At 39.3% G+C, this 18567-nt stretch overlaps 1 protein-coding gene across 1 annotated transcript in view; it reads right to left on the bottom strand.

The window, feature by feature from the left end:
• The window catches only part of RAD54B (RAD54 homolog B), a 95314-nt gene extending 83627 nt beyond the window's left edge, over window positions 1-11687 (bottom strand). The window contains exons 1-2 of the mRNA XM_049633142.1: window positions 11552-11687; window positions 10579-10729 (exon numbers count right to left, since the gene is read on the bottom strand). Of these exons, the coding sequence (XP_049489099.1) occupies window positions 10579-10713 (135 nt within the window). The 5' untranslated portion in view covers window positions 10714-10729; window positions 11552-11687. The remainder of the gene's footprint in view (window positions 1-10578; window positions 10730-11551) is intronic.
• Between the last annotated feature and the right edge of the window lie 6880 nt (window positions 11688-18567).

Below are 18567 nucleotides of genomic sequence, written 5' to 3'. Positions count from 1 at the left end.
GCATCCTCGCCAACATCTGTTGTTGCCTGAGTTGTTAATGTTAGCCATTCTGACAGGTGTGAGGTGATATCTCATTGTGGTTTTGATTTGTATTTATTTCCCTGATGATGAGTGATGTTGAGCAGTTTTTCATGTGTCAGTTGGCCATCTGGATGCCTTCTTTGGAGAAGTGTCTACTCATGTCTTTTGCCCGTTTCTTCACTAGATTATTTGTTTTTTGGGTGTTGAGTTTTATAAGTTCTTTATAGATTTTGGATACTAACCCTTTATCTGATCTTTATCTGATACTTCATTTGCAGATATCTTCTCCTATTCCGTTGGTTGCCTTTTAGTTTTGGTGATTACTTCCTTCATTGTGCAGAAGCTTTTTATCTTGATGAGGTCCCAATAGTTCATTTTTTGCTTTGGTCTTCCTTGCCTCTGGAGGCATGTCACGTAAGAAGTTGCTGCTGCCGAGGTCAAAGAGGTTTTTGCCTGTTTTCTCCTCTAGGATTTTGATGGCTTCCTATCTTACATTTAGGTCTTTCATCCATTTTGAGTTTATCTTTGTGAATGGTGTAAGAAAGTGGTCCAGGTTCATTTTTCTGCATGTTGCTGTCCAGTTTTCCCAGTACCATTTGCTGAAGAGACGGTCTTTATTCCATTGGATATTCTTTCCTGCTTTGTCAAAAATTAGTTGGCCATACATTTGTGGGTCCATTTCTGGGTTCTCTATTCTGTTCCACTGATCTGAGTGTCTGTTTTCATGCCACGTCTTTGTGAACTTCTAAGTCATCCACATTCCCTGGATTGTGGTCCCCTTCCTCCTTCTTCAAAGCCAGCTACTCTGTATCTCTCTGACCCTGCTTACATAACCACATTTCCTTAACACTCTCTTCTGTCTCCCTCTTCTACTTTTAAGAACTTTTGTCATTAAACTGAGCGGACCCAGATAATCCAGGATAACCTCCCCACCTCAGGGTCTTCTTTAACATTAATCACCTAGTCCAAGTTCCTTTAGCTATGTAAGGTAACATATTCACAGGTTCCAAGAATTAAAATATGGATGTTTTGGGAGGTCCATTTTTCTGCCTACCAGAGTATATGTTTGAATTTTTTTAAATATAACTCACAATAACAGACATAGTTGCCATATCTTTATAAATATTTATCAAAATAAGTTTCAGAGGCAATCAAAAAACCTATAAGATTCCAAAGTCAAAACAATGAACAGAGGCCATAAATTTATTTTTACATACTTTCAAACTTAAAGAAACATTACAAAAATACAAGGAAATCCCTGATAGCATTTACCCAGATTCACCATTTATTTACATTTTGCTCCATTTGTTTTCCCTTCTTCCCTCTCTTTATGTGTATATGTGTGTTTATATTTGAGATAGAGCTGGAGACACTGTGCTCCTTTACCTCTAAATATTTCCAGATGTGTTCCCAAAGAGCAAAGACATTCTCTTCCACAATCACAGTAAAATTACCAAAATCAAGATTTAACATTGCTATATTATTATCTAACCCACAGTCCACATTCAAATTCAGCCACTTATCCCAATAATGTCTTTTATAGTTTTTTCCCTGAGCCATGGCCAATATCAGATCATATATTATATTTAGCAAGCATGGTTCTGTAGTCTCTAATCTAGAATAATTCCTCAACGTTTATTTGTCTTTTGAGACTTTGACACTTTTGAAGAGTACAGGCCATTTTGTAGAATGTCCCAATATGGATTGTCTGATATTTCTTATGATTAGCTTCAGGTTATACAATTTGGACAGAAATACCACTGTTCATCATACCAAGAGGCACATACTACTGATTTGCCCCATCACTTAAGTATATATTTGATAAAGGTGTCATTAGCCAGGTCTCCCTGAAAAGTTAGTATTTTTCCTTTTATTATTTATTTTTGAAAAAAAGAACAAGCAAGCAGGGGAGGGGCAAGGAGAAAGAAGGAGAGAGAATCCCAAGCAAGATCCAGTGCCCAGGACAGAGCCCAATGTGCAGTTTGAACCCACGAACCAAGACCCGAAATCAAGAGCCAAACGCTTAACCAAGTGAGACACCCAAGTGCCCAACCTTTGTAAGTCTTAAAAGCATGTTGTGGGACACCTGGGTAGCTCAGCGGTTAAGCGTTTGGCTCTTGGATGTCAGCTCAGGTCATGATCTCAAAGTTCCGTGAGTTTGAGCCCAGCATCGGGCTCTGTGCTCACAGCACAGAACCTGCTTGGGATTCTCTCTCTCTCCCTCTCTCTCTCTGCTCTCCAACCCACGTTGTCTTTGTCTCTCTCAAAAATAAACTTAAAAAAAAAAAGTCATCTAGGGGCACCTGGGTGGCTCAGTTAAAGTTTCTGACTTCAAAGTCAGTTAAGCATCTGACTTTGGCTCAGGTCATGATCTCACAGTTCGTGGGTTCAAGCCCTGCATCGGGCTCTGTGCTGACAGCTCAGAGCCTGGAGCCTGGTTCAGACTGTGTCTCCCTCTCTCTCTGCCCCTCCCCTACTTGCACTCTATCTCTCTCTCAAAAATAAATAAATATTTTTAAAAATCATCGTAAAAAGTATGTTGTGAGAAGATGCTTGAATCTATTCAAATATCTTATTTCCTCAAACATTCATGCACTAGTTTGGGTATCCATTGAACTTTTTTTTTATGGACAAGTAAACACAGCTGTCTAAGGCCAACAACTGCTATGGAAAGCAAGGCAGGTAAGGAGGAAAAAAAGTCATTCTAGCCAATGTCCAAATATCTAGGAGGTATTTATGGTTCTCCATGCCTCAAACTTCCTTCTAGAGTTCATACTAACCAGTCCAGTCCCTTACATTGTTGTAGAAATTACACAAATTGGGGGTGCTGGGTGGCTCAGTCAGTTAACCATCTGACTCTTGATTTCAGTTCAAGTCATGATCTCATGGTTCGTGGGATCAAGCCCCACATCAGACAGCACAGAGCTGGCTTTGCATCCTCTCTCTCTTTCTCTGCCCATCTCCTGCTGGTGCTCTCTTTTTCTCTCGCTCTGTCTCTCTCAAAGTAAATAAATAAACTTAAAAAAAAAAATCACACAGATTGATTCTGTTCCATGGATTAAGAACTAATGTGCAAACTCTTTGTTATAGAGTACACTAATATTAAATGTATTAATTCCCTTTAAAATCCTGTCATATTGGGGTCCCTGGGTAGTTCAGTCAGTTAAGCATCTGACTTCAGCTCAGGTCATGATCTCATGGTTTGTGAGTTTGAGCCCCACATCAGGCTCTCTGCTGTTAGCACAGAGCCTGCTTCTGATCCTCTGTCCCTCTCTCTTTCTGCCCCTCCCCCGTGAATGCACACTCTCTCTCAAAAATAAATATTAAAAAAATTATATAAAAAATAAAATCCTGCCATATTGTAGGTGCTTAAATGTGTTCCCATGTAATAAACATGCAACTTAAAATTCTTCCTTTATCCCCACAAATCATTCTTAAGCATATATTGTTGTATGCTAATAAGCTCCTTTAATTGGAGTACTGAAGGCAGTTTTCTCTTCAGCCCTGGCTTAAGAAACGGCTAAACTTTTGTTTTAATTGAGGCTTAACTGAGATATAACATATTAGTTTCAAGTGTACAGTGGAATGCTTCAAGATTTGAATATATTTCAAATTGATCACCACAATAAACATAGTTAACATCCATCACCATACATAGTTACAAAAAATTTTTCTTGTGATGAGAATTTTTAAAGTCTACTTCTTAGGGGCGCCTGGGTGGCTCAGTTGGTTAAGCAGCCAACTTCGGCTCAAGTCATGATCTTGCAGTTCATGAATTCTAGCCCTGCATCAGGCTCCATGCTGACGGCTCAGAGTCTAGAGCCTCTTCAGATTCTGTGTCTCCCTCTCTCTGCCCCTCCCCCACTCACATTCGGTCTGTCTCTCTCTCTCAAAAATGAATAAACATTAAAAAAATTTTTTTAAAAATAAAGTCTACTTCTTAGCAACTTATGGCATCCATTTTATTTTCTAACACTGTCACTTCTATTATGATTTAGCATTCCACTTTAAGGAAGAGCTTACTCTTCTCCCCATTTACTTACTTACTTATCTCACTATATATTCAGACTCTATTATTTAATGAATTACTACCCACAAGCACATTTATTTTGACAATTTGTTCCAGATTTTGTATTTATCAGACCAAATAAAAACTCCTGAGGTTACCAAAACAGTACTTTTTAGTATGGAATAACTCAATCTAAGATAAATATTCTAAGAACAAAAGTTAGGAATGGAATAGACTAAGGTAAAGTTAATTGCCAAAGGTTCTCATGTTGCCTTGCTTAAAATAGCTGTATAATTTCAAAAATGCCTACTTAGAAAATGTCTAGTTTTAAAAAATAACTATTTAGTTTCCTGATATAATTCAAAGAGTAAATCGGTGGTTTTGGTCTCAAATTAGTCCTCAGAAACAACATTTAAAAAAAAAAAGGGGGGGGGGTGCCTGGGTGGCTCAGCTGGTTAAGCGTCTGACTTCAGCTCAGGTCATGATCTCGAAGTTTGTGGGTTCAGCCCCACATCGGGCTCTGTGCTGACAACTCAGAGCCTGGAGCCTGCTTTGGATTCTGAGTCTCCCTTTCTCTCTCTGCCCCTTCCCTGTATGAACTCTGTCTCTCTCTCTCTCTCTCCCTCTCAAAAATAAACAAACATTAAAAAAAAAATTTTTTTAAACAAACAAAAAAAAAACTACATCAAAAATTAAACCTTAAGTCAAGGGTGTCAAAATGATTAATGGGTAAAGAAAGTCTTTTTAACATCCTGGAACAACAAGGTATCCACATACAAAAGAATGAATTTGCACCCCTATCTCACACCATGCACAAAAAGGAACTCAAAATGGGTCACAGACCAAAATGTAAGAACTAAAACTACAAAACTCTTAGAAGAAAATATGAGACAAGAAAAAAAAATTCTGTAACTATGTGCAGTGACAGATGATAACTAGACTTATCATGATCATTTCACAGTATATACAAATATCATTATGTTGTATACCTGGATATAATGCTGTATGTCAATCATACCTCAATAAAAAACAAATTAGTTTTTTTTTTTTTAGGTTCTAATTTTAAGTCATCAATACACCCAACATGGGGCTCAAACTCACAACTTCGAGATCAAGAGTCGCATGCTCTACCACCTGACCCAGCCAGGCACAACAAAAAAAAAGTTCTTTAAAAAACAAAATACAGGGGCAGCTGGGTGGCTCTGTCAGTTAAGTGTCTGACTTCGATTCAGGTCATGATCTCACTGTTCACGAGTTCAAGCCCTGCGATGGTCTCTATGATGACTGCTCAGAGCCTGAAGCCTACTTTGGATTCTGTGTCTTCCTCTCTCTCTGTCTCTCTCTGTCTCTCTCTGTCTCTCTCTCTCAAAAATAAACATTAAAAAACTAAAAATTAAAAAACAAAAATACAGGAGTAACTATTCATGACCTTCTTAGATATACTACCAAAATCACAAGGACTAACATCAAAAAAATTAGATAAATCTAACTTAGTCAAAATTAAAAACTTCTGTGCTACAAATGATACTATCTAAAAAGTGAAGAATAACCAACAAAATGAGAAAACGTTTGCAATTAATGTATCTGATAAGAAGCTGTAGCTAGAATATATTTTTTTTAAAAACACTCTAGTGGCACCTGGCTGGCTCTGTCAGTGAAGTGTGAGACTCATGTTCTTGGGTTGTAAGTTCAAGCCCCGCATTAGGTGTAGAGATTACTTAAAAAATTAAAAATCTTAAAGAAAAAAAACTCTTACAACTCTATAATAAAAAGCAAATAATCCAGTTTTACAAGGGTCAAAGGATCTGAACAGACAGTTCTCCAAATAAAATACACAAACGGCCAATAAGCACATATAAAGATGCTCAACAACATTTAGCCACCAGTGACACACAAATCAAAACCACAAATGACATACTACTTCACCCACTAGTATGGCTACAATCAAAAAGATCTTAAGTGTTGACAGGGATGTGGAGAAACTGAAATCCTCATACACTGATGGTACAAATGAAACTACTGCAGCTACCTTGAAAAAGAGTCTGGCAGTTTATTAATGAAAGATTAAACAGAGTTATCATATGATCCAGCAATTCCAAACCTAGGAATATAACTAAGAAAAATGAAAACATATGTCTACACAAAAACTTACACACAAATGTTCATAAGCATTATTAATAACTCATAATTTAAGGAGCACCTGGATGGCTCAGTTGGTTAAGCGTCTGACTTTGGCTCAGATCAGGATCTTGTGGCTCATGGCTTCAAGCCCCTCATTGGGCTCTGTGCTGACAGCTCAGAGCCTAGAGCCTGCTTTGGATTCTGTGTCTCCCTCTCTCTCTGACCCTCCCCCACTCACCCTGTCTCTCTCTCTCTCTCTCTCTCTCTCTCTCTCTCAACAATAAACATTAAAAAACTTACAATAACTCATAATTTGAAAAGTGGAAACGATCCAAATGCCTGTCAACTGATGAACAGATAAATAAAATGTGGTGTATTAATATTAATATTATACAGTATGGTAGGCAGAATAATGCTTCCCAAAGACATTTATACTAATCCCCAGAATCTGTGAATATGTTACAAGGCAAAAGAACTTTGCAGATGTAAAATGTGCTCAAAGTAATCTCTCCTGGAATGGAGACTGTCCTGGATTATCCAGGTGGCGCAATCTAATCAAATGATTCCAGTTTGAGAGAACCAGAGACATAACAACATGGCAACAGAAATTATCATTGCTGGCTTTGAAAATTAAAGAAGGGGGCCAGGAGCAAAAAATAAATTCAGGTGGCCTATCAAACCTAGAAAAAGCAAAGGAAATAGATTATCGCCTAAAACTTCCAGAAATTAATGCAGCCCTGCCAACACCTTGATCTTAGCCCAGTGAGACCTGTTTTGGACTTCTGACCTATAGAAGTTTAATAGACTTGTGTTTCTTTAAGCCACTAAACTTGTGGTAATTTTTTATAGCAGGAATAGAAAACTAATAAATTTGGCAATAAAAAGAAATAAATTATTGATACGTACTAAAACATGGATAAGGAAACCATTACACTAACTGGAAAAAGCCAGTCACAAAAAGCAATGAGTATGATGAACGTATGATTCCATTTATATGAAATGTCCCTAATAGGCAAATCTACAGAGATGGAAAAATGATTAGTGGTTGCAAAGCACTGAAAGAGTTTGGGAAAAATGGAGAATGACTGTTAATATATTTAAGTTTTCTTTCTGGAGTGATGAAAATGTTCTTTTTTTTTTTCTTTTTTTTTTTTTTTTTTAGAGAGAAAGAGATTGCACCCGCACAGGAGAGGGAGAAAAAGAAATAATCCCAAGCAAGCTGCACATTTAGCATGGAACCTGACATGGGGCTTGATCCCATGACCCTGGGATCATGGCCTGAGCCAAAATCAAGAGTCAGATGCAACTGAGTCACCCAGGCGCCCAGTGATGAAAACGTTCTAAAATTGATTTCTGTGATCACCGTACAACTCTGTGAATATGGTAAAGACCAATGACAGGGCGTCTGGGTGGCTCAAGCAGTTGGTTAAGCAGCCAACTTCAACTCAGGTCAGGATCTCAAGGTTCATGAGTTCAAGCCCTGCATCAGGCCTGCTTTGGATTCTGTGTCTCCCTCTCTGTCCCTCCCCCTCTCATGCTCGCTCTCTCTCTCTCTCTCTCTCTCTCTCTCAAAAATACAAAAACAAAAAACAAAAAACAACAAAAAAAAAAACAACAAAAAAAAGATCCACGAATTGTAGTAGTGGGACTGTGTGGAATGTGAACTGTATCTAATTAAAGCTGCTTTTAAAAAAAGAAAGAAAGAAAGAAAAAAAGAAAGGAACCTTATTAAAAAAACAGAAACCTATGTTTTCTTCTGACATTGTGGCCAGAAAGAAATGTAGGCTAAAACAAACACATGCAGACCAAAAAACAAGTTAAAAACTAGCAGAGTTTTTGGAGCACCTGGGTGGCTCAGTCAGTTAAGCATCTGACTCTTGGTTTAGGCTCAGGTCATGATCTCATTGAGCCCCACATCGGGCTCTGCCCTGAACCTGCTTGAGATTCTCTCTGCTTCTCTTTCTGCCCCTCCCACCTCAAAATAAACTTTAAAAAATATTAGACCTTTTTAACCACAAAAAGACACAAAATAAATTAGAACAACCTATTAAAAACCAGGCAAAGGGGGTGCCTGGGTGGCTCAGTCAGTTAAGCAGCCAACTTAAGCTCAGGTCATGATCTCACAGTGAGTTCAAGCCCCGTATCAGGCTCACTGCTGTCAGTGTAGAGTGCATTTTGGATCCTCTGTCCCCATCTCTCTCTGCCCCTCCCCGTTTGTTCTTGTGGGCTCTAATAAATTAAAACTTAAAAAAAAAAAAAAAAAAAAAACAGGCAAAGAACTTGAATAGGTATTTCTCCAAATCAGATCTACAAAGAGCCAATTAACATATGAAAAGATGCTCAGCACCACTTTTCATAAGAGAAATGCAAATCAAGACCACAATGAAATACCACTCTTACTACCATCACCTACTAGGATGGCTATAATCAAATAAATAAATAAATAAATAAATAAAATAACAAGTGTTGCTGAAGAAGTGGAGAAAAGGAAACCCTCACACAGTGCTGATGAAAACGTAAAACGGTGCAGCAGTTGTGGAAAACAGTTTGGTAATTTCTCAAAAAATTAAACACAGAATTACCTCATTACCCAGCAATTCCACTCCTAGAAAAATGAACACAGGGATTCAAATAGAAACTTGTATGCCAATGTTCATAGCAGCATTATTCACAACAGCCAAAAAGTGAAAACACAAGTATCCACCAATAAATGAATGGATAAATAAAATGTGGTATATACATACAACTAAATATTGTTCAACCTTATAAAGTTATGAAGTTTTGACACATGCTACAACACGGATGAACCTTGAAACATGCTAACTGAAATAAGACAGAAATAAAGGGTAAATATCGTATTATTCCACTTCTATAAGGTAACTAGAAGTCAAATTTATGAAGAGAGAAAGTACAATAAATAGTGCTTACAAGGGAGTAGGTGAAGGAGGGAATAAGGAATTACTGTTTAATGGTTATAGAATTTCTGTTTGGGGTAATGAAAAAGTTTTCAAGTGAAAACAGTGATGATGGCTGCAAAACAGTGTGAGTATAATTAATGCCATTTATCTGGCACACTTAAAAATGGTAATATAGGGGGTGCCTGGGTGGTTCAGTCTATTAAGCAGCCGACTTTGGCTAGGGTCATGATCTCATTGTTCCTGAGTTTGAGCCCCCCCCCCCCATTGGGCTCTGCACTGACAGTTTGGAGCCTGCTTGGGATTCTCTCTCTCTGCCCCTCCCCCACTTGTGCTCTCTCAAAATAAACTTTTACAAACAATGGTAAAACGGGAAGGGGGGGGGGGCCTGGGTGGTTTGGTCAGTTGAGCACCAACTCTTGATTTCAGCTCAACTCAAAATTCCAGGGTTGTGGGATCAAGCCCCGCCTCCTGCTCCTCGCCGAGGATGGAGCCCGCTTGAGATACTCTCTTTTTCTTTCTCCCTCTCTCTCCCCTCCCCACTCCGCCCCTCTCCCTGCCTCGCACTCTAAAAATAAATCTTCTAAAAAACAAAAAAGGTAAAATAGCAAATTTTCTGTTATATATACTTTATCGCAATAAAAAAAAAAAGGAGAGGCGCCTGGGCAGCTCAGTCAGTTAATCGTCTGACTCTTGATTTCGGCTCAGTCACGATCTAGAGGTTCTCAGGGTTGAGCCCTACATTGGACTGCAGGGTGTTGGTGTGGAACCTGCTTGGCATTCTCTCTCTCCCTCCTCTGTCTGCCCCTCCCCCATGCTCACTTGCGTGCTTGCACTCTCTCCCTCTCAAAATAAGTAAATAAACCTAAAAAAAATAAAAGGAAAAGAAAAAAGGAAACATACAAAATAGTGACTGTAATCATTACTTACATAGTCTCCTCAAATCACCTTACCTAAGGTTTTCACTTATATGGTAGTTTTAAAAAGAACACTGGTTACAATAATTTATTTTTACAATTCCTTCACAGAGGTTATTTTTTACTGTTAACAGTTTACTCTAGAGATCCAACTGCGTATCATTCCTTTAAAAAAATGATTTTGGGGCGCCTGGGTGGCGCAGTCGGTTAAGCGTCCGACTTCAGCCAGGTCACGATCTCGCGGTCCGTGAGTTCGAGCCCCGCGTCAGGCTCTGGGCTGATGGCTCGGAGCCTGGAGCCTGTTTCCGATTCTGTGTCTCCCTCTCTCTCTGCCCCTCCCCCGTTCATGCTCTGTCTCTCTCTGTCCCAAAAATAAATAAAAAATGTTGAAAAAAAAATTTAAAAAAAAAATAAAAAAATGATTTTAACCATTATTTTAAGGTTTTGGGAAGACTTTGTCAGAGACAGTAAAAACTCCTTCAGGCGATAAGTGTCGTTAACTCCTTAAATGACATGTTAAAAAAAAAAAAAAAAAAAACATGCTTCTCTATATTATGCTTCTTTTATTTTATTTACTTATTTATTTTATTTTTACCTGAAGTAATTTTACATCTGGACTCATCTTTGTAATCTCTTCATCTGGACTTGGATTACTCCTTCCTGGTGGTATAAATTTTACTTTTTTGAAGGAATTCCCCTGCAACTGACTCGGTGCTGCAGATCGTCTCATATTCAGCAGTACCAACCTAAAAAACACCCAAAACAGAAATCATCTACGAATCTGACAGATTTAACCCCAAACATAAAAACAGTTCATCCCTACAACCCTATCTTTAAAAATATAAGAGAATAAACCTGTAAAAAGCCTTAGAAAACAAGTTTAACAGCTAGTAACATTTTATTTTCATCACAACGAGCTACTGAAAAGAATATAAGATTTAAATTGAACGGTGTAAACTTGAGGATGTGGATTTTGATAATACTATGGATTAGATAACGATGATGTAGTCTTTGAAGAATGCAACCATTAAACCTCTAGGATACAACAACGTTAATAAAACAGCCAAGAACCAGCAACAGACCTGCTGTTTCTGCTTTTGGCCTTCCAACTACCATAGGCAGCAGCTACACTTCGTGACTTAAGTCGTTCCTCTCCTTTGTGGCCCCGCTAAACGTGCCTACAGACATCGTCTATTAATTAATCGGTTTGTACCGTGCAACATAATGTAGACTAGCCCTGGGGGAAAGAAACCCAAGACCCACAGAAGCAAAGCAGGTGGACAGCTGGGGGACCACTGCCCAGAGTCGACTCTCCCTGGGACACTACCCCTCCCCATCACAAACGCACCCCTACCGCCGGCCTTGGCACCAGCCACCCCGGAACCAAGAGCGAGGGCGTCCTTTACACTTCAGACCGCTCTCCCCCCCGCCCGCAGGAGACGGCCGCGGCCGCTCCACCGCCTTCCTTCCCTCCTCCCCGGAGGCCTGCTCCAGCGCCTCTCCTGTTTTGTCCCACACAAGCGCACACACCACCGCAGTCTCACAAGCCTTCCCCTCCAAGGACGCACCGGCGACGACCCAATAGAAGCCGCACATCCAGGGAAGAAAAACTCGGGTAAACAGAAAACACCTCGCCACCCGAGGAGCTTAAGGCTCCCGCCTCAGCGCAGCCTATCGCGAACGAGCTAGCCGCGCGTGCGTACCACCTTCCTGCAGCTGCGCCTTGTTCAGCCCGACTCTGATTGGACGACCTTAACTGCGCATGTCTCTATGCGTTTCCCTTTATTTGTAGTTTGGTTCAATTCAAAAATATTTGGTTGGAAAAATATTTATTTGTTTATTTGTTACTTATGTCCTATAATCAGACATGCTGTAGGTGCTGAGGCTACAGACTTCATTTTCAACAGACGACCCATCTTAAATCTGAGACCACCTACATGGATATGTTCATACAGTTAGATGGTCTGCTTAGAAAAATAATATGCAAATATGCCGATTTTACCATAAAGCTCCTAAATTATGCAGCATTTTAAGAATAAAGTGACTTCAGCAACGTGGTTAAAATAATATAGGCCCTTAAAGTACCTAACCCAAATAGGTAAACTAACCTTTTAAAAGTGGTGTGACACCTTTTAATATAGTGACAAGCCATGTATAGGTCATAGGCCTTTTAATGTAGAAGTATCTCCAAACCATGTCACTGTCTGTAGTATCTACAAAAATACTCCAGTTTGAACAAAAAACTTAGAAATGTGTGAATAGAATAATTTTTATTATTTAGCCTGATTTTGGAAAACACTTAACTCTAAAATATAGGTAAAGAATTAGAGAATATTAAATTTTACCTAACTGTGGTAGACTAGTATTCTTTTTTGAAATTTTGTATTTTATTTTAAACTTTTATTTTGAGAGGGGTGCCTGGGTAGCTCAGTTGATTAACCTGACATCAGCTCAGGTCATGATCTCCTGGTTTGTGAGTTCAAGCCCCACCTTGGGCTCTGTGCTAACAGCTCAGAACCTGGAGCCTGCTTCAGATTCTATGTCTTCCTCTCTCTCTGCCCCTCCCCCTGCTCACACACTCTCTCTCTTTCTTTCTCTCTCTCTCTCTCTCTCTCTCTCAAAAATAAACATTGAAAAAAAAATTTTTAATAAAAGTTTATTTTGAGAGACAGAGTGTGTGGGGAGGGGCAGAGAGAGAGAGTGAGAGCCAAAGAGAGAGAGAGAGAGAGAGAGAGAGAGAGAGTTCCAAGCAGGCCTCTCTCTCTCTCAGCACAAAGCCCAATGTGGGGCTCAAACTCACAAACAATGAAATCATGACCTGAGCCAAAGTCAGACACTTAAACGACAGAGCCACTCATGCACCCTGTATTTTATTTTATTTTTAAGTGAACTATAAGCCCAATGTAGGACTTGAATTCAGACCCTGAGATCAAGAGTCACATGCTCTACCAACTGAGCTAACCAAGTGCCCCTGTATCATTTTTTATATACTAAATTGTTACAATTCTTTGGACTTTATTTTAGCAAAATTCGTGTTTTAAATAAAGATGTTATGAATTGCATAACAGCAAAAGTTAGGATTAATTTTCTACAATAAAGATAAGGACAAACAGCAAAATTATAACTGATGAGCATAAACCAAAAGAAATATAGTCCTAGTTAGAATACAGCAGATAAAATAACTTTTCTTTGAAACAGTAAATTTCAAAATTTCAAAAGGCTTATTTATATTTTATAGGAATTGTCTATGGAAGAGAAATCAATCTCACTTTTTATTCTTTCTAATAAAAATTATCATCATGAAATATTTAGTTTACTTCACTTAATTGTTTTATGGTATTAGATAATGGTGGGCTAGAAAAAAAAAGATAGTGTAGAAAGATACCTGTCATTTTTGTCAGAACGATTACAACTACTTCTCAATACTAACATAACTTATTACATAAATGATTTTAATTTTCTGCATTTTAATGACAAAGTCTACTACTTGCACCTAATGATAAAGAAGATAAGTGAGTGCTAGATAGTGAAAAGGCATAAGAAGAGTAAAGCAGAGATGGGGGGTATTGAAACTCTAGATAGGGTAGCCAGGGAAGGCCTCTTTGAACAAAGGTCCTGAAGCAATAGTGTATTTAGGGCTGGTAGGAACAGTCAGAAGGTGGTAGCTGGAGCAAAGTGAGCTCAGAGAGTAGTAGATGAGGCCAAAGAAATACCAAAGAGGGGTGAAAACAGGGGTAGAAACCTGTGGACTATTGTAAGAATTCCAGCTTTTATTCTGAAATGGGAGGCCATTGACGGGTTTTGAGATGAATTAGGAAGCTATTACCATAACTCAGAAAAGAGACAATGGTGGTTTGGCAGCAGAGGTGGAACAATTAGAGTCTAGAAGTCAAGATCTAAGCGGAGTATGAGAGAAACACAGTAGGGAAGAATGACTCTAAGCGTTTTGGTGTGAGAAATTTGAAGTATGGAGTTGCTATTTATTGAAAATTTAAAAAAGAAGACAGCAAAGGAGTAATGATCACAGCAGGGGAATATTCAGAGCTCAATTTGAGTATGTCAAATTTAAAGTGATTGCTAGAAAACTGGTGGAGATGTCGAGATGCAAATCTGGGTGTCACAGGACAGGTCTGGGTTGGAAATTTAGAGGAACCAATATGTAGAGATGCTATTTAAAGTTACGACACTGAAGGGTGCCTGGGTGGCTCAGTAGGTTTAAGCATCTGACTCTGAGTTTCAGTTCAGGTCATGATCTCACGGGTTCGTGAGTTTGAGCCCCGTGTCAGACTCTGTGCTGACAGTTTGGAGCCTACATAGGATTCTCTCTCTCTGCCCTCCTTTGCTCATGTACTCTCTCACTCTCTCTCTCAAAAATAAATAAATTTAGGGGTGCCTGGGTGGCTCAGTCGGTTAAGCATCCGACTTCAGCTCAGGTCATGGTCTCATGGTTGGTGAGTTCAAGCCCCATGTTGGGCTCTGTGCTGGCAGCCCAGAGCCTGGAGCCTACTTCACATTCTGTGTCTCCCTCTCTCTCTGCTCTTCCCTCCCTCGCTCTCTCTCTCTCTCAAAAATAAACATTAAAAATAAATAAACTTAAAAAAAATTCTTCATCTAGGCAATTTTGTGGATGCAGATATCTTTGTAAACAAATGTTTTGATAAACTTTAGTTCATTTCCTTCCCTTCTTTACTCATTGAGTAAGTACTAAAATTTTATCACCACTACTTTCTGTAAGGACATTGTACTGTGTCCCAGGTTCAGTTAACATTAGACCTATCAGAAGTAAAAGTTTCTGGGGCAGCTGGGTGGTTCAGTCGGTCAAATATCCGACCCTTGATTTCAGCTCAGGTCATGATCTCATGGTTCGTGAGTCCACACTGCCAGTGCAGAGCCCACTTGGGATTCTCTCTCTCCCTCTCTTTCTCTGCTCCTCCCCCCCCACTCTCTCAAAATAAATAAACTTTAAAAAGTAAAATAATAAAATGAAAGCCAAGAACTCAGCATAATTTTTTCCAAATACCTCAAAACTATGTTCCATTTAAAACCCAAGAATATATAATGATATACTAACCAGAATAGGGTCATTAAAAAAGTATACCTCCAAGATATTTATGCAGCATGAAACAATGCAGCATAGTTAAGAACATCTTAGATATGAAAGACATCGACAGAAGAACTTAGAATACAACAATCAGAAATGCAATTTCCAGGGTGCGTGGGTGGCTGAGTCAGTTAAGTGACCAACTCTTAGTTTTGGCTCAGGTCATAAACTTTTGGTTTGTGGGTTTGAGCCCCACATCAGGCCCCATGCTGACAGTGCAGGGCCAGCTAGGAATTCTTTCTCTGCCCCTTCCCCACTCGCACACTCTGTCTCTCTCTCAAAATAAATAAGTAGAAAGAAAGAAAGAAAGAAAGAAAGAGAGAAAGAAAGAAAAAGAAAAGAAGGAAGGAAGGAAGGAAGGAAGGAAGGAAGGAAGGAAGGAAGAAATGCAATTTCCAAAGCAGTCTGTAGTCAAGTATGGAAGCACAGAAAACAAAACTAGATTCTGCAGATGCGGTCTAGCACCACAAACATAAAGGCAAACTTTATACATAACATGTTAGGGAAGGAGTGGCTTTGGTACACAGAGCTTTTAGCAATCTCTCCTCTGTTCCCCACCAGATTGAAAAACTATTCACTGCCCATAGTTTCTCACTTCTCTATAATTCAACAAACAGCATTGTGGATTCTGCTTACCTTTCTCCAAATTCACACTCCAAAAAAACTACCATCACAGAAATTATAAAATCTTTCAAACTGCCCAATCTAGTAGTCTTTTCACCTTCACCTTTTGAGGACTTGTGTAGCAACTTGTGTAGCTGTCCCTCCCTTCTCCCACTAGAAAGGTATTTCAGAGCAGTAACTGCTTTGTACTATTTTATGCCATCGTGGCCTAATATAACTCTAGAGGCATTACAGTATCTGGGAAACATCTTTTGTATTTGATCCCTCCATTTCCATTACCATTGTCTTAGCTTAGGACATTACTTTTCATTTGGGTCACTGGATCCAAACCTGGCTGATTATCAGAATCTCCTGAAAAGCTTTTTAAAAACAGATTAGTAGGTCCCTGGAACCTCTATTTTTAAGTTTTTTATTTATTTTGAGAGAGAGCGAGCATGCATGCACACCTGTGCACAAGATGGGGAGGAGCGGAGAGGAGGAGAGAGAGAATCTCAAGCAGGCTCTGCACTGTCAGCAAGAAGCCCAATGTGGGGCTTGAACTCACAAACTGTGAGAGCATGACCTGAGCCAAAACGAAGAGCCGGATGGTTAACCCGATGAGCCAACCCAGGAGCCTCCTGGAACCTGCGTATTTAATGACCTCCCCAGATGATTCCTAAATTTTAAAACCACTGAGAACATATCAGTGGTTCTCAAAGTGTTAGGGTGCATCAAATTTTAGCAGAATTGTGTGCAGGGCTTGTTAAAGCACACATTGCTGGGCCCCAGTTCCAATTTCTTAGGTCTGGGATTGTGCCTGGGAATGTGCATTCCTAACAAATTCCCAGGTGATGCCAAGCTGCTGGTCTGAGGACCACTCTAGAAATCACTGATTTAGATCTTTGCTGTAATTGCTTAATTGCTGTTTCTGCTTGGGCTCTTCCCTCTCTAATCCATTCTTACTGCACTAGAGCTGTCTTTCTACTTTTTAAATGTTTTTATTTATTTTTGAGAGGCAGACAGACAGAGCACAAGCGGGGAAGGGGCAGAAAGAGGGAGACACAGAATTCAAAGCAAGCTCCAGGCTCCAAACTGTCAGCACACAGCCCGACGTGGGGCTCGAACTCACAAACCGCAAGACCATTACCTGAGCCGAAGTTGGATGCTTAACTGACTGAGCCACCCAGGCGCCCCAATATCTTTCTAAAGCATAAATCTGATTATGATTAACTTATGGAAAACATCTTTCAGTCACTCACCAATAGTAGATGCTTATAAAGGTGTGCCAAGTTTAAAAATGTCATTCATATTAACAAAAATTCTTATTTTGTTGCTGAGCACAGCAAATAAGAGACCTTTCGCAATTTAGCCCTAGTCTCCAAGTACACATTCCCTCCACTTCTTCTACCCTTGATCCCAGCATCCAATACTGGCCAAAGTAGACTACTCACTGTTCCTTGCATTTTCGTATCATCTACCACCTCCTTATATTTAAAAAATATTACCACATGCTCCTGAGCATCCTGGAACTTATTAGAAACTGGACTATCTTCACTTAGAATGTATACTACAGAACTATTATAAAAGTATCCCCAAACTAAAAACTTCCCTAAAGTCCCATCAAAATGCTTCAGTAGATCTACAGAGCTGTAACTCTATTCCTATAACTTCCACATTATTTCTCAAGCAGGCACTAATTCCTATGACTTCAGAAATAATTTGGTTAAATAACAATTTAGTAAATAATATTGCTCTACACATCAAAAAAGAAAAAAGTCAAATATATACTTTCTTTAATCTTCAAGACATAGTGAGGTAGGTAAAAGGAGATAGATTTAGGATAAGAGATTAAAGTTTATTAAAGTTGCACAGCTAATAGATGATAAAGCTGTTCTCAAATCCAAGCTTTTTGGCTCCAAAGAGCTCCATAGCATCATGTCCTACCACAAATTTACTTGGTAAATTTTACTGTCTCAAATGAGGTAAGTTTTTGCAATAATCCAGTTCCAATTTCTAAAACAGATGTTATCAAACTCTTCAGGATGGAATCCTCTGGCCACATTTTGCCCTGCACTTGTGTTTTTTTGGCTCATATAGTTATTAACTGCTGCATTTGGAAAATGCTTATGTACACACAAAGAAAAAAAATTGTTCACACAATGGTCCAAATTTTTGACTTCTCTGTTTTAAGTTTATGTATTTTGAGAGAGAGCAAAAAGCGGGAGGAAGGGGGAGACGGAGAGAGAATCCCAAGCAGGATCCGTACTGCCAGTGCAGAGCCTGACAAGGGGCTTGGTCCCACAAACCATGAGATCATGACCTGAGGCTAAAACAAGTTCACCACTTATCTGCTTGAGCCACCCAGGTGCCCCTTGGCTTCTTTGAAAGAATCAGAAGTGAAGCCCCTGAGTAATAAAAAAAAATTTTTTTAATAAAATCAGAAAATGGGCCACCTGGGTGGCTCAGTCAGTTAAATGTCCGACCTCAGCTCGGGTCATGACCTCACCATTCTGTGCTGACAGCTTGGAGCCTGGAGCCTGCTTCAGATTCTGTATCTCCCTCTCTCTCTGCCCCTCCCCCACTCACACTGTGTCTCACTCTCTCAAAAACAAACATTAAAAAAAATTTTTTTTAATAAAAAATAAAAAAAGTCAGAAGATGCATCAGCATTGGACCTATCAGTCTTCCAAGTTACTGATCAGCTGAAGCTGAAGCCTAGTCTCCTTTAACACTGCAGGCACTCTCCAGAGCCACCTGCTTCAACTTTCCCTATTTTCACTCTGGAACTGAAGCCAAAATACCAACTAACAACTCTTCTCCAGTTTTCACTGTCTGTTCTTCAACTGATTCTCTTCCCACATTTGTTACTTTCCAGGCCAT

This window comes from Panthera uncia, chromosome F2 (genome assembly GCF_023721935.1).
Source record: "Panthera uncia isolate 11264 chromosome F2, Puncia_PCG_1.0, whole genome shotgun sequence".
NCBI lineage: Eukaryota > Metazoa > Chordata > Mammalia > Carnivora > Felidae > Panthera > Panthera uncia.
The sequence above is the reverse complement of the archived record's forward strand: the minus strand, read 5'-3'. Positions and strand labels throughout refer to the sequence as shown.